The 27597-nt window shown below is 43.3% G+C and overlaps 1 protein-coding gene across 1 annotated transcript in view; it reads right to left on the bottom strand.

The window, feature by feature from the left end:
* The window catches only part of CDH13 (cadherin 13), a 984218-nt gene that overhangs the window by 118371 nt on the left and 838250 nt on the right, over positions 1-27597 (bottom strand). The window contains exon 8 of the mRNA XM_045796090.2: positions 19454-19594. Within this exon, the coding sequence (XP_045652046.2) occupies positions 19454-19594 (141 nt within the window). The remainder of the gene's footprint in view (positions 1-19453; positions 19595-27597) is intronic.

Raw genomic sequence — 27597 nt, 5'->3', positions numbered from 1 at the left:
AAGTTTTCAGACTGCTGACAAAACTTCTTTGGACAATCTCTATTTAGGTAAATTGTGCAGGTATGAAACATGGTTAACTGGCTCTGTTATTTCTGCCTTGAGCTTGGTGCTTTTTGTGCTAGGGCAATTATAGATTACTATTTCCATTTGAAATGAGTCTAGTTGGTTACAAATACAAAAATCATTTTTACGCAACAGTAGAAACATAAGGGAGAGAACTCTTATAGGCCGGCAATTACCTCTTACCATGAAAATTTACTCATTCAACAAATAGTATTGAGTTTCTTATTACACGTGAGCCCTATGCTTGATATTGGGGGAAAATGCAACAATCCTGATTGTGGGTTTCCTGCTGGCTTTAAAACTCAGAAGAATTATTAAAATTTCTTCAGAAATAGGTAGTGAGCCCATAGAAAGCTTTTAGACAGAGGAAGCCGTTTCAATTTACCTCACAAATCAGTCACTCAAGCTTTCAGGTGGGAAAGAAGTACAAATAAACCAGTCGTGCCAACCAGCCATGGGTAACATGGGCCCAGCGAGGAAAGCCCCAGGCTGCCTCAGATGTATTTTATTTGCCTTCTAATGAAATTCTGAATGGACATAGAAGGATATGGCCCATAACCTTGCAGAGAAAAAATACAGATTGTGAAGAGGTTATGTAGAGTCTTGGAATTGAGGGCAATTAGCTATTGTCTTAGGTCAGCTTCTGCTCAGAAACGTAAGACATTCTCGCTCAGGTTTGTAGGTGTCTAGATAACATCTGAAGAGGTCTCAGGGACAAGGGGTCTGGGATGTGACACTTCAGTGGAGACAGAGCAGAGATGGAATGAAGGCAAAGAATAAACTGTCCAGGTTCCTCACGGGCAGGACTATGGCGTGGTTACCGGCCAGATGGAGGAAGATAAAGGGCCCCAGAAAGTTTTGCAGTGGACATCTTTGGTTAACCAGTACCTAGACTTGGACCTAACTATTCAGGTCAGGGGCCTCCTGGGAACTGTGTTTTTATAGATCTTGCTTGATCCATGTCTCGTTTTTTAGGTTATGTTCCCAGAAGTGAGTTTACTGGATCAATAAATAAGAATCTTTTTAAGATTCTGGGTAGTATCGGAGTCCAGAGTCTACTCTTGAGCATGGCTCTGCTGCCTCCTCCAATGGGGTCTATTTTGAAAGGGAAATAGGGTGACGTCTTCTGCTGAGAAAGAGAGAGGGGGCAAGAGAGTTTTAAAGAGAGCAGGGAGGGTGGAGTTCAGCCCCCCAGCAAGTAGCTGTTTAGAGTCACACAGAAAGAATGGAAGACCCCACCCCACCTGGGTTAGGAAACCATGTGTTCAGGACTTGCATTCAAATATTACCTATTGATTCACTCATCTGTAAATCTACCCCCCCCCACCATATTGCCTGGCTTACAGTAGGTGCTTAATTAATGCTGTGGAGTTCCTGAGTATCAACTCCATCCTAAGCCCTTCCGGCTCCCTCGCCCGGCTATCCAGCACACAGGAGCTCAGCCACACAGTGACAGTCGCGTGATTCACAGCACATCCCTGGTCCCTGGGACAGCTCTGCGACTGCACGCATTCCGCCTGGGGACAGTTTCCCTGCCTTCCTTGGGCCTCTGGCATCCAGTCCGCCCTCAGAACGGTCACAACGATGGAGAGCACGAAACAGCCATATGCTGCGTGGCAAAATCAGCTACAGAAATAAAAAGAGCGCAGGAATACGGAGCACTCCTGCTCCGTCACAGTTCGCCTGTGGTGTGTGTTCCCGAGGGAAAGGCCCTCGGTGAACCGGGCTCTGCGGGGCTGTGTTCTCAGTCCACCGCAGTGTCGCGCTCTGTGCTGTTTCCCAAGGCCCGGCAGCTCACCCACGGAGGCGACCTAACCTTGTCTCTTCAGGTCTGCCCGCCCTGGGGCTGGGGCTACCTGGGGCCACCGCTTCAGCCCACCGCAACTGAGCTGCGCGCCCGCTCCATACGAGGCAAGAAAGAGCGAGGCCGACAAGTGGTGGCAATTGCCAAGAGAAGATAACTTAGGTTCTACGGGTCGGAGAGGTAAACGACAAATCGCGGGACAGGCAGAGGAAGGAGACAGGCCTGTCCCCGTGGAGCCACATCATGGGCTCTGCTCTCAGCACGGAATCCTGCTCATCAGGGCCCCTGGCCTGTAGGAGGGGCGGTGGAGAGAAGGAATCTTCAAGAAAGACAGGGTGGGAGACTCTCCTGCCCTTAGGGTGTGGAGGGGCCATCCTTTAAACACACGCAGAAGCCAACAAACCCGTCTGGAACGGGGAAGTGTCTCCTGAGAGATGGCTCTTTGGTTTAAAGTGCAGGTGCTAGCGCGCGCAGGTGCACCCACCCACCCACCCACCCACCCACCCACACACACACACACACACTTTTATTTAGGTGCGGCACAGGATAACTCACAGCGGCATCAGAGTGTCTAACAACAGACTCTTCAGGAAAAAAAAGCTCTGGTTTGGAGCTCGTGCCATGTCTGCGGTGTCGTACCCACCACGGCCGGCTTCAGGCTGCCAGCGTCACGTCACTGAATGTGGAGCTGGGAAGAGATGCTCAACCAACTCTTGCAAAGCCGGTGCAAGGTGGCCGCAGTGCACCCCTGCTTATGATGAGCGGGCTATGCCAACGGAGTCCCTTTCAAACAGGCTCTGGAGTGGACGGAAAGTGTAGTTCTAGCTGCCGGTGTTCCTTTCTTTGGATGAACCTCACCTCATCCCTTGGGGTCAAGCTGGTGCTGTCAACACAGTCCTCACTTTCCTTCCTCAGAGGTGAGCCGGTGACCTGGGGTGAGCCAACTGTCTCATCATTTCCTGGCTCTCTGTCTGGACTGAGGGGGCCTTGGGACCCAGGAACACCAGTCAAAGTCTTTCTAGGAGATTAGCGTTTGGATCTGGGCAGCAGGGGTTATGTGTCTTTCTTTGTACCTAAGCCATGGGGACATGAGCTTAGGGCCACAAGAAGCCATCTTACCTGCCACGAGGAGACAGCCTACCAGGGAAAAAAGCCAACAGGGACAGACAAGCATGGCTGAGAGATGGAGTGGCATTGAGATAGTGTTCTGATGATGCTCTCAGAACCCTGGAGGCAGCCTGGGGTCAGAAAGCCCTTAGACTTCCCCAGTGATGGGTACCCGTGCATCCCCCAGCGCTGGGTACCCGTGCATCCCCCAGTGATGGGTACCCGTGCATCCCCCAGTGATGGGTACCCATGCATTCTGGGATATGCTCCCGTTAGTTCACAGTGGGTTTCTGTCTTCAGCAACTGAATGAGTGCAAGCAGAGGAGCTTCAACTCTGGAGAACTAAAAGCAGATATTCTTGAGGAAGAGCGGACCTCTAGTCTCAGCCTTACTCTAATTGATTTGTCCTTTCAATTTCCCAGAGCTGAAGGAAAACGGTATTTCGACCATTTCTATACGAGGCTGGTACAAGTGGTCAATTCAATTTGCTGGGGTTTGTTGAGGCTTTCCTCTGAGCGACAGGGCCCAGTGCCCAACGTGTGGGAGGCCAGTGCTTGGCTATTATAAACCAGACAGCTGACCGGTTCTGGCTCTGATATATAGATCTACAGCGCTGAATTGAACCTGTGTTAAACCATGCATCCAGCGGCGATTAGCAAAGGCATCTGTTCCTATTTGCAGAGCTGTCGGGAAAGAGCGCTGTTTGTTCGATTTGATTTAATGCAACAAATATTCTCTGTGCTCCCTCTGTGTACGTTGCCCTGTGACCGAAGGGGGAGGTTGTGACAAAGGACACTGTGTCTGCCCTCAGGGAGCTCCAGTCTGGAGGAGGCAGAATGGATACCTATGATGCTGACCCAACTCACGCTGTGATGGACGCTGTGACTGGGGCAGGAGCAAAACTCTGGAGAGGCACCAGTAAGAGAGAGCCAGTTAATTCTGACTGGGCAATGTGGGGGAGCTAAGGGAAGTGCATGGCCCCTGGAGGCCTGTGGCTGGGGGAACAGACTCATGGAAGGTGGGCCCCCTCTCCGGCGCCTCTCTGTGCTTACGCTATACCAGCTAGCTTGGGCTCCTTCACTCAGTCCCTCCCAGGCCTCTCGTGAGCCTCAGGGCATTTGCACCTGCCCGCAGGCTCTGCCCCAAGTGAGCTATGCCAGACAGCATCTCTCCTCACTTTAGGTAGCAAAGTCAACATTCAAAGGGGGAGACATTATTTTGCAACCTCACCTTTCCACCTGGACCAGGTCATGTTCCTGAAACTCTCAGAACTCATTTGTGGGATGCATCCCTCTTGCAATACTTTAATGTCTGTCCTCCCTGCTAAGCCTCAAGAAGACCAGGACTTGCCCATCTAGCTTCAATCTCTAGCCTTTGGTCCCATCGTGTTGGATTACCATGTGTGGAATGAAAGTGCGGAGACCACCAGCAACCCTGCTAACTCAGAACGAGTACGTCAAGTGCACAAAGCCTGGTGAACTTGAAGAAGGACATTACCTCATTAATGACTATGGAACTGCAGTAACGACAGTAATAAATTTAAAAGATTTAAAAATTGTTATCAGAGATGACAGACTAGTATAAAAATGACCCTCGTTAATGAACCAAAGTTTTTCTTGCTTTATAGGCCTTTCCCCAAATTCTCCAGTGAGCAAAACCTGGATTTCAATCGTGAGATCTAATAATTAGTGTACCATTATTAGCCATTGACGGTGACGCAGGATGATTTCAGATGAGATGTGCACATGCGTGTATATAAAGTAGAACTCAATTTCTTTCCAGGAATGTTGCTGTGCTCAACAGAGAGCACTTGGCCCTGTCATCGGGGTCTCAGAAGGCTAGCTTGTCAGGGGCCTGGCTTTTATTTCTGAATCCCAAAGAGCCAGAAACACATGTAGAAACTCAGAAAGTGAGTCTCATGTACCAGTTGAGAGCTGGGCTCTGGACCCAGGCAGGCTGAGTTGGGTCCCTGCCCCACCGCGCCTCAGGCATGTTTCTTAACTTCCCCATGCCTCAGTTTCCTTATCTATCAGATGCGGGTGATAAGAGTCCTTCTGCCTTAAGGCTATTGTGAGAAATGATTCATGATACCTACAGCCTTTAGAAGAGCGCTTCCCAGATACTTACATAGTAACTGCTAGCTCAAAAAGGGTGGTATTATGGATAAAAATGTTTTTCATCTATTCTTTGCTCCTAAGAGGTGATTCTTATATTTGCCACTGGACCTACCAACATAAAGATACAAGGCTGCTGATCACATCCACCGGCTATGAAAAAACCTCTCCCCTCTTTTTTTTAATTTGAAGAAAGTGTGGAGCGGGAGGGAGTAGCTTAGACTCATCCTGGTGAGACCAGGAGAGAAGTCTTCTGTGTGCCGCAGTTAGACCCAGGGCTTGCACAAAACACTGTCCTGGTTTGAATGGAGAGGCAGGTGAGGAACAGGAAGGCAGGAGGCAGTGAGGTGAAGTTTGAAGTGTTCAAGCCGAGTTGAGCCCAGAGATTTACACCCGCTCCTTGGGCAAGCCCTGGGGGCACATGTGCAATGAGAAAAACTGGATGGATTCTCTCTGAAGAACAGCCCCAGCAAGACACCCTGGAGATCTGCCCTAAAGGGCAAGACCACGGACTAAGGATGTCACCGCTGGGCTGGGCGGAAACAGGCAGAAATGCTCTGAGGTTGGGATCTGCTGGCACTGAGTGGCGGGCTGTTAACCCATTCATGGTGCAGAAACAGCTTACTGCGGGGTCGAGAGCTTGGAATGTAGACTCTAGGCATGTTCTCCAGCTCTCTGAGCCTCAGTCTCCACACGCATGAAATGGGCGTGATGTTAAGAGTACCCCTCTCAGGGCTGGCAGGAGGAGTGAACGTCAGAGTGTATGTAAAGCTCTCAGACCCTGCCTCGTATAAAGCCAAGTGAGTGATTCCTGGTTTGGCTTCTGGATGCTTATTTAATGAGAGGATGAAAGAGCGGGTCCAGGGAGAGTTGGACAGGCAGGACTTCTGATGGAATGATTAGTCTTGCCTTTGAGAAGAACTCATTACACATTGGCTGTTGCTGATGGGAGGCTTGCGCCCTCAAAGAAAGACATCTCTTTGAATTTACAAGGAAAAAGGAGATGCAAAGTTTGGAATCTCAACATCTAGTTCCCCTGTGACTTTGGGAAGGGATCACCTTGCTTCGCCTTAGCTCTCTCATCTGTGCAAGAGTGACAATGACAGCCTCTTCACTGGTCCTTCCAGGCAAGCAGGTGACAGAGAGTTTGTGGAGTGTGGATGGTCTTCATACACTTAAAGACGACTATGTAAATGTCTAACAGTGTTGGTCTCAGGGTTGGTAATTGTTCCCCATCTGAGGATCCAGAAGGTGGGGTCCCATGTGACCAGAGCCATCTTCCCCGGCAGCCTCTTGCCCAGCGATTCACCCATGGAACAGTAATATTCATGGGCAGCACAGGGGTTCCAAGTCTTGACCTGGTCCCTGTCATCCTGTCTGGTCTCTGTCCCATTTCGTGCTGCTCTGGCGACACTGCACAGCTCTCAGTTCCGCAAGCAAGACATGGGGGTCTTCCCGGAACTGGGGTCTTCACATGGACCCTCTGCATCCCCCCAAGTCTCACTGTTATGGGTTAATTTGTGTCTCCCCAAAAAAGATAGGGTAGAGTCATAACCAGCAGTGTCTCAGAACGTGACCTTACTTGGAGATAGGGTCCCTAGAGAGGTGACCAAGTTGACATGGGGTATCAGAGTGGGCTCTAATCCATGATGACCAGTCCTTACAAAAAGGGGAAATTTAGACCCAGACATGCACATGGGGAGAAGGCCATGTGCAGATGAGGGCAGAGATCAGGTGATGGATCTATGAGCCTGAACACCAGATTGCCAGCAACTCACTGGAAGCTAAGAGACCAGCAGGAACAGACTCTCCCGCAGAAGGAACCACCCTGCAGACACTTTGGTCTTGGACTTCTGGCTTCCAGAATGGTCAGAGAATAAAGGTCTGTTGTTCAAGCCACACGGTGGGTGGCACTTTGTGACAGCAGCTCCAGGACACTAATGTGGTCATCATAAATGTTGCCTCCTTAGAGGAGACCTCCCAGCATGTCATTGTAGGTACCCACATTGTCCCCAGCTGTGGTGATTTCACCCCATTCCATCTTATCACCAGGGGCCATCCAAAGCTATTTTCTGGCTGGTTGTCTCCACTCTAGCCTGTAACCTCATGAAGTCAGGGGCTGTGTTGTGCTCACTGCTCTGTATCCCAGCCTAACAGTGCCTGAGCAAGAGGAGGCATGGAATCCACGTCTAATGGATGGGCTGGTGAGTGAATGAATGAATGAATGAATGCACTTTGAAAAGCAACAGTATAACGTTATGGTGTGTGATATGCGAGCATAGATACATTCCGAAGATCCTTGTCATCAATCACTATCTTCTTAGATCTGGGCAGGCCAACAGCAAAAGAAAATGCTGCCAATAGTGGGAAATGGATATTCAATCTGTAACTGAATAGATTTTAGTTTGGAAAGATGTGAATATACTAAAATCAATTCTGGATTATTCCGTCTAATCGCACTTAGAAAAATGTGCCCATACAGAACTCTGGAGCTGTGGGATATTTCCTTTCCTTCTTGTAAGTTCACGGCATAAGGTGAGCTTGTCCCCACTCCGATGACTCATTTATGCATTGTTTAATAACATTCTCCCTCTCTCTCTCTCCCTCCTCTCCTCTCTCTCTCTCTCTCTCTTTCTCTCTCAACTTGACTGGTAAGAAGTACATTTAGGGCTCCCTACAATCTATGTAGATTCGTTTACTCACTTCTGGGAAGGAATTGAACTCTTCAATGAAGCACAGTAAAACTGATAAACCTCAGGATTGTTCGTGACTTTCGTGTCACTGTAGGGCCTTGATTTCCTTCACCAGCAGCAGCATTTCGTGCTGCAGCAAGATTGGCCTGGGATCTGCTGTCTGCCTTGAGTGGCATCCCTTATCTCGAAAACCGGTGGGTTGGATGAGATCCTTTCACAAACCCCCTCAACCACATGACACTTTAATTTTTCGATGGCCTCTGTTGGTTGCTGTCAAACATTTCTAATTTATCCACTGGTTCAGCTCTTATTTGGTCATACGCTACATGGCAGGCTGGGCGCTGGGGCTGGAACAGAGAACAAAAGAGACCAGTGTCCCTTCTTGTGGAGTTTGCATTCTCATTTGGGAAGAATGACAATAAACGAGTAAGTAATCTAACTATATGGCACATTAGAAGATCAATATTACCCATTACATGTTAGAATAAAATGTGTTACATGTAGGATATGCACCTATTAGAATAGAATACATAATAGAATATTACCCAACAATGTATACTAGTGTACATGTAACACTATATATAGTATGGACTAGAATAATATTTAATAGTACATCAGAAGCTGAGCACAACAGTCTGTAATAAGTATCTGCTGCAGGAATAATAAACTCATCTCTAATTAAGCATTTGATGTCACCCCTGTGCTTGGACCTATAGACAATATTGGAAAGGATGTGCCCCAAATACCAAAGCATTTAGATGGTATTAGGGAGACATTGTATGTGTACATGATTACACAGTGACATGATGATACTGTGCTGGGGGATGCCTAGTGTGCGTAGGAACAAGAAGGATGAAGAAACAACCTTTCTGGGGGATTTATAATTTGGGTCTTGCAGGATAAACTGGACTTTTCCAGATACAAAAGAAGAGAAAGGCATTCTAGGGAGAGGGAAACAGAATGCACAGTGGCGCTGAGACATACCAAAGCTTGGCATTTTGGGGGAATAAATAGGGCTTCGGTGTGGCCTGAAAGTAGGCTGTCACCAGGTAGATGATATTTAAAACCATCCATGCAAAAGACCCAATGATCTTATTTCTAACACTGTTCAGTACAAAACAGTTTCCAGGTACAGTGGTGCCTTGGACACTTCATTCTCCAACATGTGCCATTTGGTTGCCCTTGGCTTTCTATTTTTGAACAGGTAAGTTCTCATTCTGCAAGCTACACATGGAGGTGTAGTAATGTTATATTCTTAGAGTTAAAAAATATATATGTTTGAGAGCTTTGTGGTTGTTGCTCTTAGTGTGAGATATTGTATTTGATAGAAGCAGATGGATGAAGTCTTCAGAGGCCACTGTGCTATGGAGTGGCCCAGTGGTGAGACTCTGCCAGCTGTAGTAAAAAATTGCTTTTATTGCCACTGAGTTGCTACTGACCCTCGGAGCATAACCAGAGGGTTAGCAGAAGTATGGAATTTGCATAGAGGTTCACACAGGGATGGTGGGGATCAACACATCATGAATATAATTATAAAAGAGTGATTAATGCAATAAATCATCTGGCTGTCTGGTCTAACTCTACAAGAGACTCGAAGAACCAGCCATGGGGCAGATTACATTTTTTCACTTAAAAAAATCCAGATGTTTTGACATCACACGCACAGTTTCTAATTGGCATAGGCATTTTCAACAACGCAAGATTTCTCACCCTGCTGTCTATGAACAATTAAATTCAGGAAAGCACACACCACTCTTTTCCTTAGCTGGAAGAATCCTGTTTGGATGATGGCTTCTATTTATAGAGCATGCTTTTATTTGTACAAATGTTTCCCTTCACTCTCCTTTAGTTAAGAAATCCAGCTGTTGACCTGCTGTTTCAAGTACTTCTGAAATTTGAACACTAGGAATTTTAGCTGATGATTTCATGTTTTTCTATGACCTTGGTGCAGGAGAAGAAAGCAATGAACTCACCCTTTCTAAGTGAAGATAAATGGGGGATGTGGGTATTGGCTGTTTTGCAGCTAACCCCTCATTAATTATGGGATGGGAAGTTGTGAATGCAATTCGCGGTAGATGGATCCTGGAGTCCTTGGACAAGGTGTTGGCCCAGACAAAGATGGACCAGGAACTGATGTAATCAGAAGTGATGTTACTGTTTGTGTAGTTGGAAATCGGTGGTACCTGAGCACTGAAATTATTCTGTTCTCTTTTCTCCAAATATTCTATTTCTTCACGTATTGGGATTCCCCCCATCACTGCATAAAGCATGGGATAAAATCCCAATAGTGTATGTTTGGTTTTATTTAAAACTTCAGACACTTAGAAAACTGTCAGATAGGTGATTTCACAGTATCATGGAAAAAAGTCTCCTATATTTCACCATGACAGCTATAAAAAGCTTCATGGGAAGAGGGAGGATGGACTATTTGGAATAAGATTTAATCATCTTTAAAGATTTATCTGGTTGTTAAAATGTCTTGGACTCCACCCTCCAGAAAAGTTACTTGAGTCAGATAATTGAAATGGGTTTGATCTTCTAAGCAATATGTGATTGGTTTTCTGGATTAATCTATATTGGGCAAGCAGAATGTGTAATTACGTGGTCAGTGATTAGACACAGGCATGCCTGAATTTAAAGGGCTCTCCTAAGGGAGGTAAACTCTTAGGGCAGGAAAGTTTCATTTAAAGCACTCAACCATATCACATGGAACTCTGGGGGAGTGGATAAATCTATTCACTTTAAATAGACTTTTGGTAAAAGAAGGCACAAAAAGGTATTTCCTAACCACCAAACAACCAAAAACAAGTGAAGATCCAAGAGGTAAGGAAACTCCAGGTATTCATGTCAATTCAAGAGTGAGGGGCTCAGAAAAGGAAGCTTGCCACTAATTACACAGCTCAACTCTTTTGCAGTTAGAGTCTCTTCTTGGTTACCAATATCAAGGAGGAGACACAAACATTTTTTAAACTTGTCACTGACATGAGTTGATTTTGAAGCAAATAGTAAGAGAGAGTGTGGGCACTGATAAACTATTTCGTTACAGTTCTTTAATCCATATTTTTAATGAAGATGTGAGGCTGTTTTGTGCCACAGAGAATTCTATATTTACCTCTATTGCTTTTCCTTGATGCTTCAGATTAAACAGCTGATCTAGATTTTTTTCTTTGATGATGGTGATTGGGGCAAACTTCTCCTAGACTGGCCCTCATATCTAGAATAACTTGAGAATATGTATTTAACACAAAAACTCCCACCTATTTGAAAGCACTGGAGACTACCAAGGCAGCCAGAACTTGAGACTCCAGGATCGTGCAGAGAGGGAAGCTCCAAGACCAATATCCTATGGGAGTTTATCCCTAAGGGATTTTCTAAATTGTATCGGCGCAGGGACAAAAGGCTGAAGATCTGAGCATGAAGCACTGGCTAAGTGGCCAGGAAGCCAGGCAGAGCTTCCAGCAATCTCGTGGGGGCTGAGAGGACAACTGAATTCAGGGTCTCTGAAGTATAAGAACACTTGTAAACATACCAGACTTTCAGTGAGGACCCCAGAAAGGCTGCACCTGAGGACTAAGGGAAACCAGGAACTAGATTAGCCCTCAGAAAAGACTGAAACTCAACCATAAATCAACTCTGTCCTAGACTTATTTAAAGTCACCTTTTCCTACTCTTATTGGTTTCAGAAAGTAAAAGGGAATCCTTTCTGGAGGAATATAACGACAACCAGAGTCCCAAATTCCCTTTTAAAAAATTTCACATGTGTTATTCATAATTAAATTTTAAAAAAAGTTATGGGCTGACCAAGGGACCATAACACATGATCAAAAACAAGTGAAAAATACTGAAAATAGAAATAGACCTAGAAGTAATCCAGGTACTGGAGTTATTAGACATTGAATTTAAAGTAACTCTGAGTAAAATGTTTAAAAAACGGATACAATGGAAAATCACAGCAGAGAATTTTTATCTATAAAATAATTTCATGGAAATTATATTTAAAGTACAATAAGTAGAATTAAGAACTTGATAGATGGGTATGCTGGATGGGTGTAATAGATTAGACATAGCAGAAGAGAGAATTTGTGAACTGGGAAAAAAGTCAACAGAAGCATAGACAGTCTATGTAATTAGAGTCTAAGGAAAGGAGAGAAAATGGGTCAAGAAATAGTTAAAAAGCTATGTTATGAAGTGAAATGCTTAGGGAACAGTATGGTAAACACAAAGTAAACCATACCTCAGCATGCCATGGTAAAACTGTTGAAAAGTAAAGGCAAAGAAATGTTATTAAAAGAAGCCAGAGGAAAGAGCTACATTTCTGTCAGCGGAGAAGAAAGTAATATTGATAGCTGACCCAAAACATTAACTGATGTCAGCAGTCAATGAAATGGCACCTTTAAAGTGTCTTAAGAAAATAATTATCAACTGAGATTCTGCATCCAGTGAAAATATGCATAAAAAATTCAGGTAAGAAAAGATGATAAGAATAAATGAGACAGTTTTCACCACAGACCTGCAGTGTTTTTAAAATTAAAAGGAATTCTTTAATCAGAAGGAAAATTAACCCATGTGGAAGCATAGAAACATGAAGGGATAAGAAATAATATAAAGGGTGAACAAATGGATGCTTATTAAATAAAATAATATTTTTGTAAAATGTAAAGTATTTGTAGAATTAAAACAGGACAACAAGATCCCAAAAGACAGGAGTGGGAAAAAGGGAGTTCTAACATTCTAAGGTCCTTGAAGAATCCAGGAAGTGGTAAAAATGCAAATTTATATTAGATTTTGTAAGTCAAGGATAATTGTTTCAATTTCTCAGTAACTAGTACAAGAATATGGAAATTAATTATAATAAATAAGTTAGAGCAGAATATAAAATGATAAAAAATACTGGATTAATTAAGAAAGAGGTGAGAAATGAGAGAAAAGAACAATATGAAGGTGCTCAGATAGGAAACAAATATTAGGATTGGTAGGTTTAAACTCACATATATGGTCTTGGCATTACATGTAAATGGACAAAATAATCCAAGTGAAAAGCCTGGGATTATCAGAACTGATAAATAAAAACCCAAATATACACTGCTTGTAAGAAAGGCACTTTAACATAAGATTACAGAAAACTTGAGAGAAGAAAGGATGGAAAAAATATAGCATGAGGATACTAACCTTAAGAAATCTACAGTAGTTATTCTAATACCAGATGAGGTAAATGTTAAAGCAAAAAGCATTTCCAGAGGTAGAGAGTAAGTTTTGTAATAATAAAAGATCAAAACATCATGAAGATTTAACAATTTTAAATTTGTATGCACTTAATAACAGCTTCAAATATTCAAAGAAAAATTTGATACAACTAACAGGAGAAACAGATATATCTATAATTATAGATATCATATCTATTGTTTCAGTACCTGATAGAATAAAAAGATTAACAAACAAAATATGTAGAGGATTTGAACAATAATATTAAACAACTGTAGACTTCACATTGTTTTCATGTGCACTTGGGCCCTTTATCGAAACTGATCATATTCTGGGTTGTAAAACAAGTCTCAAGAAATAGCAAAGGACTATAACTGTATCAGTATGTTCTCCAACCACAGTGGAATTAAACTAGCTGTCAATAAATCCTAAGTATGTGGAATTAAGCAATATACGTTTAGGCAGTGGTGAGTGAGAGGGATTTTAGGAAGTTCCTGAGCTGCTGATCAGGTTCCGTTTCTTGATTTGGGTTTCGCATTTGACTCACGAATCACAAAATCACTCAATATTTGTGTACTTTTTCTGTTTGAAAGTTACATGTTTATTTTTAAAAAGGCCATAAAACTTGAGTTAGCCATCTTAATTGCAATTTAGAAAGGCATCTTGAAATTAAAAACAAATTTTTTTTGTTATGTTAGTCACCATATAGTACATCCTTAGTTTTTGATGTAGTGTTCCATGTGGAATGTTTTGATAAAATGAGTAAGCAATTATAAACTCCTAATTTGGAGCAATACCGTAGGTCACCTCTTTTTCTTTCTGACTATTAAGGAATTGAGAGAAAATTTGGATAAAAATTTAGTGGATTATACATGAATGTTCATAGTAGCATTATTCACAACAGCAAAAAACTGAAACAGCCCAAATATCCATCAGTGGATGAATGGATAAACAAAATGTTGTAAATTCACAGAAGAGAGTATTATTCAGCCATAAAAAGGAATGAAGTTCTGATACATGCTACAATGTGGAGGAAGTTTGAACACATACGTGAAAGAAGCAAGTAACAAAAGGTCACATTTTGCATGACTCCATTTATATGACATGGTCCAGTATAAGCAAGTCCATAGAAATACAAGGTTAGTAGTTGCTAGGGGTTGTGGGGAAGTGGGGATGGGGAGTGAATGCTAACGGGCATGGGGTGTCTTTGGGGTGATGGAATGTTTTGGAGTTAGATAGTGGTGATGGCTGCATAACTTTGTGAGTCTACTAAAAGCCAATGATTTAAAATTTTAAAAGGGTGAACTTTATGGTATGTGAATTATATCTTTAAAAATTTATTAAAAATACTTAATGGAATGTGAAGCAGAAGTGGCAAAGTTAAGGAATGAAATAAATAGATATTATCCTGACACCATTCTGCATCAGATCATTCATTAAGAGCAAAAAGTAAATTTCTAACACAATAAATAAAATAGCTCCTTGATTGCCTGATAAACCAATAAAGAAGAGAAGTGAACCATGATGAACACATTGGTAAAGACTTAAGTTTCTTATGATTTAATCTGTCATGTCAACATCAATAAAGGTAATATAAAACTCTTAATATGCCTCAAAACAAGGGCATACATGACCCCCATGGATGACATGGTTAACAAGTATCATCAATTGACACAAAAGTTTTTGAAATCGTACAACTACATATTTGTGTATATTGTATATAATTGTGTGTGTGTTATGTATACACACTTGAATGAGAAACCTGATATTTTCTCAAATTTAACACTTCTCAAAGTTTACATGAGTTTTCCAATGATGAAATGTGTTGTGAAGGTGAAAAAACATGTTTCTCAAATCTCAATCATACAGAGCAAGTTGAAATCAACCCTACCAGGGGACAGATTAGACTTTTTGTTCTCTTTCTACAGAAGTGGTATTACATAGTTATATAAAGATGAGACCACAGAGTTTGCCATCAAACGTGTAAGAGTAAAGCCATTACAGGGTGAATTAGACAGTTAACTAATAAAACGTTTTTATTATAACAGCTAATAGTCCAAAGAAAAATAAGATTCCCAACGCATCAAGGTTTCTGAAAACCCGACACTGGCTTTTAGGATTTGGAGAACGACCCTCCACACCCACTCAATAACCCAATGCAAGCATCTGCCCGTGGCTCAGTTTCAGCTTGCCGGCTTCCTGTTCATGCCATTTACCTTCACTCCTCTATGAAAACCACAGTGTTTACCCATCTCTCATCTGCCAGCTAGAGGATAGGACCTTTTAAGTTGTATGCCATTTTTATTACAGATGTTGTACGTGATAGCTCAAATGTAGCAACATTTACCTTAGAATTCATCAAATAGCCAAAAAAAATCCTAAGTTATGAAGTTTAAACCACTAATTGCCATATTAAGGTAAAACCTGAAAATTGATTGGAAAAATGAAGAAAAACTCAGTATTTGAAACTAACATTTAGTAGAATCTTTGTGTAAAAACTATTAGGAAAATCAAAGAGGACTCTCCATAGAGAGATAAGAGCTTCCAACCCAAATATTAGCAAAAGTCAATGATAAAAATCAAATTCATGTATTAATTTTAAGTATGACCGTGGCTCATCCTATCTGGTGACACAGTTCTAATATTAAGATGACCTTCAGGAAGCATTCATCAAGTACTGAATTATTGAGTGCCTACCGGGACCCTGACCGAGAATAAGAGAGATGTAGCCTTGCCTCTCAGCAAGCTTATAGTCCGTGGAAACAAACACAATGGAACGCAAAGATGAGCTGACTTTGTGCTAAGAACTTACTTTTAAAAATAATCTTTAAAATATGTCCTTCCTCAGAAACAACCCCAAATTGTCCAGAGCAGCAACATGCCAACTCAAGATGGAATTATTTCACAGGCTCCCTTATAGATGAGGGAGGCTAAGGAGATGCAAGCAGAAGTGTGTGGGTTTCTGGGGAAGTTCTTCAAATGACATTTACTTAGGTGGCAGGTCCTTCTTTGCCCTTCTCATTTCCTGTTTCTTTCTTCCTGTGATGTGGACAAGATGGCTGGTGCTGCAGTGACCCTGTTGTACTATGAGGCAGCCTTGGAGAAGGTAGAGAAGAAAGATAAGAGGACTCAGGGACACTGGTGATGTCATGGTGTCAGCACATTGGCCTGGGACTGTCTGCCTACACATTCTCACATGAAAGAAACTATACCCCTACCTCCCTTAACACAACGTTTTCCCCAGTCACTCTTATTTGTGGCCACATATAACTTCTCTTTCAAATAGATAACAAAACTATTATTTCTACAGATGGAAGATCACGTCAAAAAGAATTAAAACGAACAAACCAACAAAACAACCATATATTCCTATGAACTTCCTAAGAAATGTCCTAAAATATATAGAAACTTATGTAAGACAACATCTTCTTGGACAATTTTTCTAGACATCCTCAAACCCGAATGACCACCATTTCCCTTCTGGAATGATTAAACCTTGACTTTCATCTCTACTGTTTCAGCTTCAAAATTACAAGTGCCATGTTTCTTCTCTGTTCCTTGTATATCCTATTGTCCTATCTCTTCCACATCCCAGAGACCAATGCATTGGGCTGAGCTCTCCTCAGGACTTCTCCTTCCCCCCCATCAGGATTTTCTTGTTCTGTTTTGCTTTTGTTCATAGTGATGCATTTTACTGATTCTGCCACCTCTCCTCCAGAATTCCTTCTCCCCTTGAACTCCAGGGTCTTAACCACTGATTTCAAATGAGCAGATTCGTAGATCACATTAGAGGAAAACAGCAGCCTTTCAACATGGGAAGAGATGCCTCTTTGGATTAAGAATGTCAGCTGACCTTTTACATTTTAGAAACATTGTCATCATCATATCATCATCTTGCTCACCACCACCATCTTGCTCACGGCCATCTTCTTCATCACTGCTTTCATCCTACCACTGTCCTCACCATCACCTTCCTCATTACCACCATTCTCATCACCAACACACTAGAGAAAAGTAGGTGACCAGCACAATCTAAATGCCTTCCACCACCGGCTCATTTCATAGTCACAAGAACCTAATGAGGTAGGATTTATTGTCAGCCCCATCAACGGTGAAGAAACTAGGACGTAGATGGTTAACATGCTCATAACCATGGTGGGATTTGAATCTGGTTCTGGTTCCAGAACCCATCTCTTCCCCTCTGTGTTATACTACCTCTGGCAATCCTGGCATCCAAAATGTATGAATCCCTTTTCAACAACAAAGAAATCAGCCTTTCAGGAATATGTTAGAAAATCTAACTTTGAAATTCATTTATCCAACAATGGACAAAGACTACTTTGGGACATCTGATACCCAAGAGGGAGAGTTTCATGGACTTGCTAGTTACCTATTCCTCTCATTTTATTACTTATATCTCTATATGAGTCGAGACATCACCTCTGCCCTGTGGGAAGCTCAAGCTTGTTATCCGATGTCCATTTGAAGAGAAGTCCTGCGCTTCTGCTGATATCCACAGGTGAATATATTTTCCACGACACTATTCAGTGTCTCTTACTCTTTACTTAAGATCTATGGTAAATTTTTCCTTGGAGTCATTGGTATTAACAACAACACCACAAATCTCTCCCTCATAGTATTTAGTTCATGACTAGGCACACGCTTGTTTTTTTCCTGAGTTACAGGAGCTAAATTCAGGGCTGCACTGAAGTAACTAATTAGTCTCACACACCTGGTAATATTGATAAGTCTTCTTATTTTAGATTGGGGTTAGGCAATTTTTATTTTCATTACTATGTCTATATTGAATATGAAAACATGCCTTTAGTACTTTTTTTGGAAATAGAAATTGTGCAGGTATACCAGTATCCCCAGTGAATGTTCCATGGGACACCAGCTCAGTGAAACATGATGAGGTGGCCCAGGAAAAGTTATTTCCCCAGGCCAAATAAGTTTGAAAAACTCTGCGGACTATACCTGCCCCTCTTAGTGAAACAAAGCATTTTAAAGGTACCTGGGAATGCTACAGTAAAAGGAATCTTTTTTCTATTCAACTCAGTGTTCCCCACATTCAGTTGACCCTGAAGTCTTCCCCTGCCTCACAGTGATGTAACTCGTGGAACTAGTTTTTTGGAATACCAGTTTGGGCAACTCAGGAAGAGTGAGGGATCTGTTTCAGCAGTCACAGGAACACATCAAGGGGAACAAAAGAATGAAGCCATATCATCTACTTTGGCGTGTGCCATGTGGAGGCTGGAATCCTGAGTGCCCAAGACCCTCCTGGGAGAGGGAAATATTTCCACCCTGAGTGCGTCATGCATGCAGGGCTACTGGGGTGGAGAGGGCACTGGGGAACCAGAGCGTCCACCTCTTCTGAGCCATCTAGAGTAGCCCTGGGACTCTCGAAGGAGGGGTGGGGCAACTGCAAATCCAGACATGCACCTTTTTTTCTGAATGTCAGGGAGGGTGGAAAACATGAACCACAGATAAGGAAGGGTAAGACTGCAGTTAGTTGCATGGCTCCCTGGGACCTGTGTTCACATCCCATTTCAGTCACTGACTCTGACCTTGATCTTGGAGCAGTTATCCAGACTCTTTGAGCTGATAATAAGCTCCTTTACTGGTAAAGAGCGGTTAATGAAACCAAACTCACGCAGTCAAATGAGGCAAAGAATAGCAGGTGGAGAGCCCCGTTGGTGGTGGCGGACTCACAGCAAAGGCTCAACCAATGACAAAGGCTATCTTTACTGATTCTATGCTCTTGGTCAGTAAGAGGGGTGTCAAATCCTTGGCTCTGGCCCTGACCCCCAAAGAAACCACAGTGTTAGCATATTACCATCAGATGCGTGGTGCAAATAACTTCCTGGTTTGGATACAAATGCAGTAACTGAATGTAATTTTGTGTACTCAGCCCGTCCCCAAACATTGCTCTGTTGCAATAAATGGGGACCGGCAACCATGATCCATAATCATAAAAGCACAAGAGCCGAAAATAAATAATGGCTCTTCCGGACAAGCCAACTCAGTTGTTATTTATACGTTCCTGGGCCACCTTGTTATTGCCAAGAAAATCTGCTTTACCTTCTCGCTGCTGTTCCGTCTGGCTTCTCAATCTGTCCTTGCTGAAAAAAATACTTATTGTTATGCTAAAATCACAATGGGCCTCACATAACTCAGCGCTAAATAACACCGATAAAACTAGGAAAATGGCACTTTGGCATTAAAAGGTATTTTCTTATGGACTTTAACAAGATTCAGTGCTTTTGTTCTCACAATGCTCTTTTCAGCTTTACGTACACACAAAAGACACAAACATGAAAAAGTATGAAAGAGAAAAACAACACCCCCTCTCCCACAAGGAGGGTTTTCATTTGCAAACCGGGAGCCAGCAGGGGCTGTAGTACATGGAATTAATACTGATCAGCAATCATGGCTGTGAACAGCCGGGGAGGTGGGCGGCGGGCGTTTACCTCTTTCTTGGTGAATTTTGGAGAGTGATCATTTTTGTCATCGATCATGATTGTCGCCGTGGCCGTGCCTGTTAACCCAACATCCAGTCCAGCCATGTCTTGGGCCTCGATGATCAATTCATACTTGGGATTTTCCAGAGTCTATAAAGCAAAAACACAACAGACAAGATGGCATTTAGGTTTGGGCTGCCACCTGGAATATAGGTGTCGTGGGGGGCTGTGTACCCCCCCTCCCCGGTCAGGGCAGGCATCTCACACCCACTGAGCCTGCACCTGTTCTGCATTGCTGTGCCTTTGGAATCTCTCCAATACAAGACTGTCACGATTCATAGACTGGACACAGTTGTGGGGATGCAATCTGTTTTCTGTCCCTATTTTAAGGGGGCATTCGATACATTCCAGGCTGTTTCATTTCCAGGCTTTGGGTATACAGTGCATGTTTGACGTTTACACCCACTTATGTCATTTCACAGTGACCTCATGAAACTGATCTACAATGGAGGTTAAGTATGATGATGAGACTGGGGCAAAGATGGCAGCTCTGGGAGGTCTCGTTTACTGAACGACCCGCTAGCCAGCACTGGGTACTGGATTTTGTACTTAATCTTTCCAACAAGTGTGTTAAGGCCCACTTATGGTTCCCGTTTTGCAGGTGAAAAAAATTCCAGTTGAGGTTTAGAGTCACTTGTACTGCATTTCTTTCATGTCATTTGAGTCATTTGGTCTCTCATGTTTTTTTTTTTTTTAAGATTTTATTTATTTATTTGACAGAGAGAGAGACAGCCAGCGAGAGAGGGAACACAAGCAGGGGGAGTGGGAGAGGAAGAAGCAGGCTCCCAGCGGAGGAGCCTGATGTGGGGCTCGATCCTATAACGCCGGGATCACGCCCTGAGCCGAAGGCAGACGCTTAACCGCTGTGCCACCCAGGAGCCCCTGGTCTCTCATGTTATGTTAACTTTGGAAGATGCATTTTAATCCATGAATATTTTGACAGCTATTCTTCCCTGTTTAAACACTCAAAACGACTAACCAACTGGCTCTGACCCCGAGACTCATAAATAACAACCCCTGCCTTTACATTGTCTTCTGGGATGGATTTGCTTGTCTTGGCCAACAGCCCCCCATTCTTTTCCTGGTAAGGAGCACCCCACTTTTCTTTGGGGACCTGCCCATCACTTATTCTTTGCCCATGTGGTTTGGGTTGGACTGCCATTCCCCAACCTCCACCCGGCCAAATTTTGGGACGAGCCCTGATTAGAAGCAGCAAGTGTATGCCATCCCAGGGACATGGTGATGCATCCAGGCTCAGGACCTGTGTTTGACATTCCTTGGGAGAAGGAAGCTCTGTGTCCCTGTGGTATGAGCCCGGAAGCATTTGGCCTGGGAGCTGGATGACCTATCTCACGACCACAGCTGGGCTGGGGTGGGGAACTCCATCTGAGAATGAAGCCAGTCTTCTGGAGAAAAGGAAATGTTTCCCAGTGATTGCACTGGATCACTTCATCATGCCATGCCCAAAGCCAGTCTTGCCTATGGACTTTTTAGCTAATTACAGCATTAATTTTCCTTATTTGCTTAAACCATTTCAGAGTGTTTTCTTAATCACTCACAGAGTTCAAGTTGAGTCACCTTCAATAACAAAAATGAAAGGTCCTACCAGTCGCAAATCGTCCTGCTGGTATGACAGCTTCAAAGGCTATTGCTTATACCAACCAATAATTAAGAAATACCATGGGAAGCAAAAACCAAAAACACAGTGGGGATCTAGAATTTCCTTCTAAAACCAAAAGTTTACACGGTAAATTTTAATAGCTCAATGCTAACCATCCCCACAACTTTCCAGTATTTTTAAAGGGTGTTTGGCTCCCTAGGGCATTTAATTGGTTGTTTCTTAACGAAGAGCTTCTGAGCTACTAACTTAAGGAGTAGGAGTTCTGATGTATGGTTTGGAAGGCTCTAAATGCTTAAATTTGAGAGAAGGAGGGGGATGCTGAGACAGTCCTTGGACAGGATTATTCACAATGTTCTCCACTCCCCAGCTTTATTGAAATATAGTTGGCATGTAAGATTGTGTATGTTTAAGGTGTACATATGCTGATTGGATACATGAATGTATTGTGAAATGAGCTCCACCGGGATGGAAGGTCACACAATTCTCTAACTGCTGAGTGCAAATGGAATTTAACACCAAATCTTGTTCTGGATGATTCTAGTTGTGCCTGGTTCAGCTCCATCTACTCTCAAGCTGAAGCTGGAAAATCATCAGCTTAATGTGAGTGACTTTCTACTTATCATCACCCACAAGTTGGATTGGATTTACTATTTGCCATAAATTCTGCAGCTGGACCATATGAAACCAGTAAATTGGGCCCATTTTCAAAATCTTTCCTGAGTGTCTCTGGACATACAACCACTAGCCAGGTCTAATTTCTAGTATAATATTTTTACTTTTCTAATAAAACATTACATGATTTTGGAAGCATTGAATCATAAAAATTAGAAATTATGAGCTTTTCTGATATTGAAGAGATCATGGCAAACTCAATAGCCACGTTCCCCATGTAATATTATTTACCAATATCATTTCCTGACATCAGGGTTGCATAAAATATAATGATACGCATAATTTATAATTTACTTCATCATCTTCTCTTATTAGGACTTTAGGTTATTTCTAGTCTCTAAAAATTTTTGACAATTTCAAATCATACTGCTACTAACATCCTTATTCAAGAAGCTTTCAATATACCTTGACTATTTGTTTTTTGAATGCGAGATTCCAAGAAGTCAGTCAAAGAATGTAAAAATTTTAAGGTTCTTTACAGTTGACCCTTGAACAATGTGGGAGTTAGGGGCGCCCAACCCCCATGCTGTTGAAAATCCACGTATAACATGACTTCCCAAAAAGCTATTTACTAATAGCCTACTGTTGACTGGAGGCCTTACTGATAACATAAATAATTGATTGACACATATTTTGTATGTTATATGTATTACATACAAAATTCTCACAATAAAGTAAGCTAGACAAAAGAAAACGTTGAGAAAATCATAAGGAAGAGAAAATACATATATAGTGTTGTGCTGTATTTATTGAAAGAAATCCATGTTTAATCCACACAGCGGAAACCGCTGTTGTTCATGGGTTGTCTGTATTCCTATTTCAGTACTGCTTACTTAGAAGATCTGCCCAATTTTCCTATCAGTCCTGCTAGAACATTTAGTGTATGATCCTGGGCATGGCTTCTCCCTAAAGAACAGCTGATCTTGCGCCATGAAGCAAACTGGGGGCCGAGTATAGTTGTGAGATCATGATCTAACATGGCTGTGAATTCCTCCCAGCATTGCCCTGCTCCAACACACAGTGCAGGTTACAATGCACACACGCCACAGGACGGCCTCAAGCACCAACTGTAGCAGACACATGCTGCTCTGCTTTCCCAGTGTCCACTCCCTCTTCCCCTTGGACCCATGCCCTCATTCCTTGAGGGGCCTTACCCCTTCCTCACTCTCAGCCCTGGTGCAGCTCAGGTAGGGTTGAGTCTATCCGTGATGGAGGGATGGTCATGTGGCTCAGGCCTGGACAATCAGGGTCTCCCCTTCCCATGACCTTGTGATGAGCATGTTACCCAAGTTAGGCCAGCCAGGACTGAAACTCAAAATTCCAGGATGTACTTCTTTTAGGACTCTTAGGTAGAAGGAGTTCTCTTTCTGTTGGACGTGGGGGAGTTCGGATGCAAATCTGGAGCTGGTAGTGGCCATTTGCAAGCACACAGAGAAAGTCAGCTTGAGAGAGAAGACAACACAGAACCACCGGAGGTAGAGATGGAGTCCTTTCAACCTTATTCGAGCCATTTAATAGTGATCCTTGAAGGCAGAATTTCCCCCTCATATTTTGTGAGTTCCATGGGCTAATAAATTTCTCCTTTCCCTAAGACATCTAAATTAAATGTTCCATGAGTAGCAACAAGGGAGTTTTGACTAATACTGCAAATAATGCTGTAATCAATTATCTGGTTATTTGCAAGAAAGTATGAGAGCTATTGTATGATCCCACAGTATCACAATAGGCTCTTCACAACAGCATTCCAATCATCTCGTGCATATATTATTTTTCCTTTTTCCCTCCTCAGAAACATTTTTGTTTTTGGACCAGAGAAAGTTATTCTAATTTTTTCCTTCATTAGTTTTTGCATCCATTTAACTGGAAGTTATTAAACATCTAGTCTCAATATTGTGCTGTGGGCTGGGGATACAGGGATGGGAAAACAGGGTCATTTCTTCAAGGAGCCAAGGGAAGTTTCAGGGTCGAGCACAGGCATAGTTGCGAATAAAAGCAACAAAGCAGAGTCGTGGCTAAGCAGAGACACGCACGAATTCTTGGGATAGCTCGAAGGAAGGGCGCTTTGGCTTGACTCTCTTGTAACTGAACACATTTTATACGTAAGTTTAAAACATGAACCGGCCAATTCCCATCTCCTGAAGTACATAAAACTTTATGACAGTGATGAGAAATAGATTGATTAACCTTGTCAAAAATCAATTAGATAATTAAGGAGATAGATTGTGTGATTTGGGATGAGATGTTCCCAAAGTCTCAATTTTCTGGCAAACTTTAGGCTCTTACTTACACTTCTTTTTATTCTTGGTATACAATAATACCCAGTTATTATAAGGAAAATAGAAACAATATGGTCGCTTCCAGAGCGGAAAGTGAGGACTGTCCTCCACCTTTCCCCAGCCCTGCCTCTGAGAGGCAATTACCATTTGTGGTCCGTTGTCCCCTTCCTTTTCCCCACACGTTACACACGCTCATACACACACACACACACACTTTATATGCACACATCTTTAAACAAGTGATACCATGCACACAGCTGTGCAAGTATTCCTGCCCTATCACTGTTGTCCCAGGGCTCACCGGTCTGTCTGTTCGTTTTCACCCCTGTGTTTGAGCCCACGGTCTGGACCCGCCACCATTCACTCAGCCCTTCCCTACTGGATAGCCCCTCATTGAGGTGTCTTCAAGTTTTCTTCCTTAAAAGCGACTCTTAAGATAACAAGTCCATTGGCTGATCAGTATTTTGGGGTATTTCTTTCCTGCGATACACAGTGTTGCTTTTGCAATGACAGCAATAGCAAAAACCAACCAATAATAAAAACAGCCTCCATGGAAAGGTAAAAGACTTGGAGAGAACGTCACCTCAATCCCCTCGCTCTTACACAACTGGGATACCTTCTTCCATTCACCTCTGACCCACTTCCCATGCCAGCGGAGCCTTCTCTGGGAAGTTCTCCATAAATCCCTAGCTCCTGTGGTCACCCTCACTTGAAGTATACGTACACGTGCTCATTTCTCTACCACACGGTGGTCACTTGCCTGGTTCCTCTGCTAGAAAAGACTCCGAAGCAGCCCACAGCTGCCCCATTTTTTAGGAAGGACCGCTGATGCTGAGAAATAGGTCTCTCTCTACCCACGAGGAAGGCGCTCTGCCTCTGGGGGCAGAGACCTCGGCTGTCCAGCCGTTCTGTCACTCGGTGACAGGGTTGGAAGCCCCTCTGCCCCCTCAAGACCAAGCTGCTATCTCTCAGGACAAGGACCTCACCTGATTCTTGTGTTTATTTCTCTCAATATGGTTTAGGGTTTGTTGGGGACATGGGTGTGGTCAACTCCAACAGAGCCTTTCCGGCTGCATTAGGCTGATGGCACTGCTCTAAGCAGAAAGATGGGAGCTGTGCGGCCGAGATCTGGGACCATACTGCCTTCCAGCTCTGACTCTTGCCTCAGGTCTACAACGCACTCCAGGGTTTGCTTGGACAAGCCTTTTGGGCATGGAAGCCAGCCAGAATCAGTTTCCATCCCCTGCACCTGAAGGGACCTGGGATGAAGCCAATGTTACTTGTTCACCAGATCCTATTTCTTTTTGACTTCCGGGCATACAGCAAGACTGCCAGGTGAACTCGTGGGAACGATTCCGGCCAATGGAATAACGGCAGAAGTGACACTGGTGGGGCCCCTAAACCTCCCACATTAATCCTCCGTGTTTTCCATTTCCCAGAAGGGGAGAAGCCTGGATCTCCAAATGACTGTGTGGAGCAGAGCCACTTTGCCCACCTGGTTCAGACTGCGATGGACAAGACACAAAGCATTCCTTAGGTTTAAGGCAAGTCGATTACAGTGCTCAGCCTACCCTGACTAATATGAAAGCTATGTCTCCTGTTTGGTTGTATTTTGAATGCCCATTTACTAGCTCCCCACGTGGATGACAGTTTTCAAGGGCAAGGACCATGCTTTTGACCCCACCTCCCAGCCAGTACTCAGCCAACAAGGTGGGCGATTTACTTTCATTACCGTTAATGATGATATATTACTGTTTCCCGAACCAAATTCTATCTCAGAGGTCTGAGCATATCAGTGGCATTTCCAAACCAGAGTCATTTATTCTCAGGGAACGGCTTATACTTTGGGGAGCTCTAGCTCAAGGCGATAGGATATTATTCTGACCAAGAAATGCACTGTGTCCAAAACCGGGAAAATTAAATTGGCTGCTCTGATTTTATTTTAAGCTCTTTGATCTGTAAGACATATCGAAGAGTCGAGGGGCTCTCTTGGTTTGAATGCTGTAGTCATGAACTTTGTACTGTATTTGCTACCTTCGCCTGCATGTCCACAAGCTACCAGTTAATAGATAGCCCAGAAACAAAAGGAAGGTGGTGTATCTACAAGAGAGAGCCTTGGGTGGATCTCCACAGCCACAGGCCAGGTTCACTGATCACACTGATTTAAAAACCAAACATTTCATCTTGAAAAAACAAGAATCAAGCCATGTCATTAAAAATGGCAAAAATTGCACATAATCAATCACTGAACCCTTGATGTTTTGCACGGCTCCAGCGACATCATACGAGGATGCATTTAACGGAACATTTATCACTAATAACAAGCATAATGGTAGTTGTGGAGGGAAATGGACGAAGAAACGTTACATGGAGAAAGGTTTTGCCATTAACCCACACAGCACCCCGTCGTTCTCTCGCCTTGTCTCGAACGATGTCCACACGTCTCTTTTCACTTTGTCCAGACTGGATTTCTTCCCATGGTAGCCTGCTTTATCTCAAGTTTGGCATTTCCACGTCTACTTCTTTTTTCCTTCCAATTTTGTTTACTTTAATTGGTAGTAAGAGTCTCAGAAATCTTTCCCTTCCTTACATGTTTGATGCCCTCGTGAGACTTTTGGCTCTTGAGCTTGGATGTGGAGCTTGACTCCGTTGATACTAGGACTTTCTTGTTCTAGTGTGTTCTGAAGTTCTTCTGAGGAAGATGCAATCCAGCTCAGACTTCTGTGAAACCCTCGTTGTCAAAAGGTACAGTGAGGGGCCCCTGGGTGACTCAGTAGGTTAAGCATCTGCCTTCGGCTTAGGTCGTGATCCCAGGGTCCTGGGATCCAGTCCCACATTGGGCTCCCTGCTCAGTGGGAAGCCTGCTTCTCCCTATCCCTCTGCCCCTCCCCGCTGCTTGTGCTTATGTGCTGTCTGTCAAATAAATAAATAAAATCTTAAAAAAAAAAAAGAAAAGGTACAGTGAACTGTCATGCATGGCCCAACTGTGCAGAGTGTTCTCAGCTCCCTTGAAGCCGCGGTCCAGGGAGTGTTTCAGACAAAAGCCAGGGGCCCGCCAGCACTCGGAGGCACAGCCACAGCCCCCCTCACGGCTGGAGGCACTGTCTTTGGATTTTCTAACTCTACTACTTCCAGCCTCATTCCTGCTCATTTGCCCCTGGTCATTCTTTGCAGCACTGAAGCCCCACGAAGGGAGGGAGCTGACTGCACACGAATGGACCTTACAAGCACTTAGGGAGCGGCCCCACCACTCAGCGGCTGAATCATCCAGTCAAGTTACTTAGCTTGTTACTGACTCAGTTTCCTCACCTGTAAAATGGGAGGGGAGAAATAATACTTGCAGAGTAAGGGAGGATCAAAGTAGGGAACATAAAGCGCTGAGCACAGAGGCTGCCGTATGGAAGTCCTCTGTAGAGGACTGCTGTCATCGTGCAATAGAATCTTTGCAAAGTCCTTCATTTTTTTAAATTTATTTTTTAAAAAAGATTTTATTTATTTATTTATTAAAGACAGAGACAGAGATA

This window comes from Ursus americanus, chromosome 21 (assembly GCF_024610735.1).
Source record: "Ursus americanus isolate L20-20 chromosome 21, mUrsAme1.1.p, whole genome shotgun sequence".
Classification (NCBI taxonomy): Eukaryota; Metazoa; Chordata; class Mammalia; order Carnivora; family Ursidae; genus Ursus; species Ursus americanus.
The sequence above is the reverse complement of the archived record's forward strand: the minus strand, read 5'-3'. Positions and strand labels throughout refer to the sequence as shown.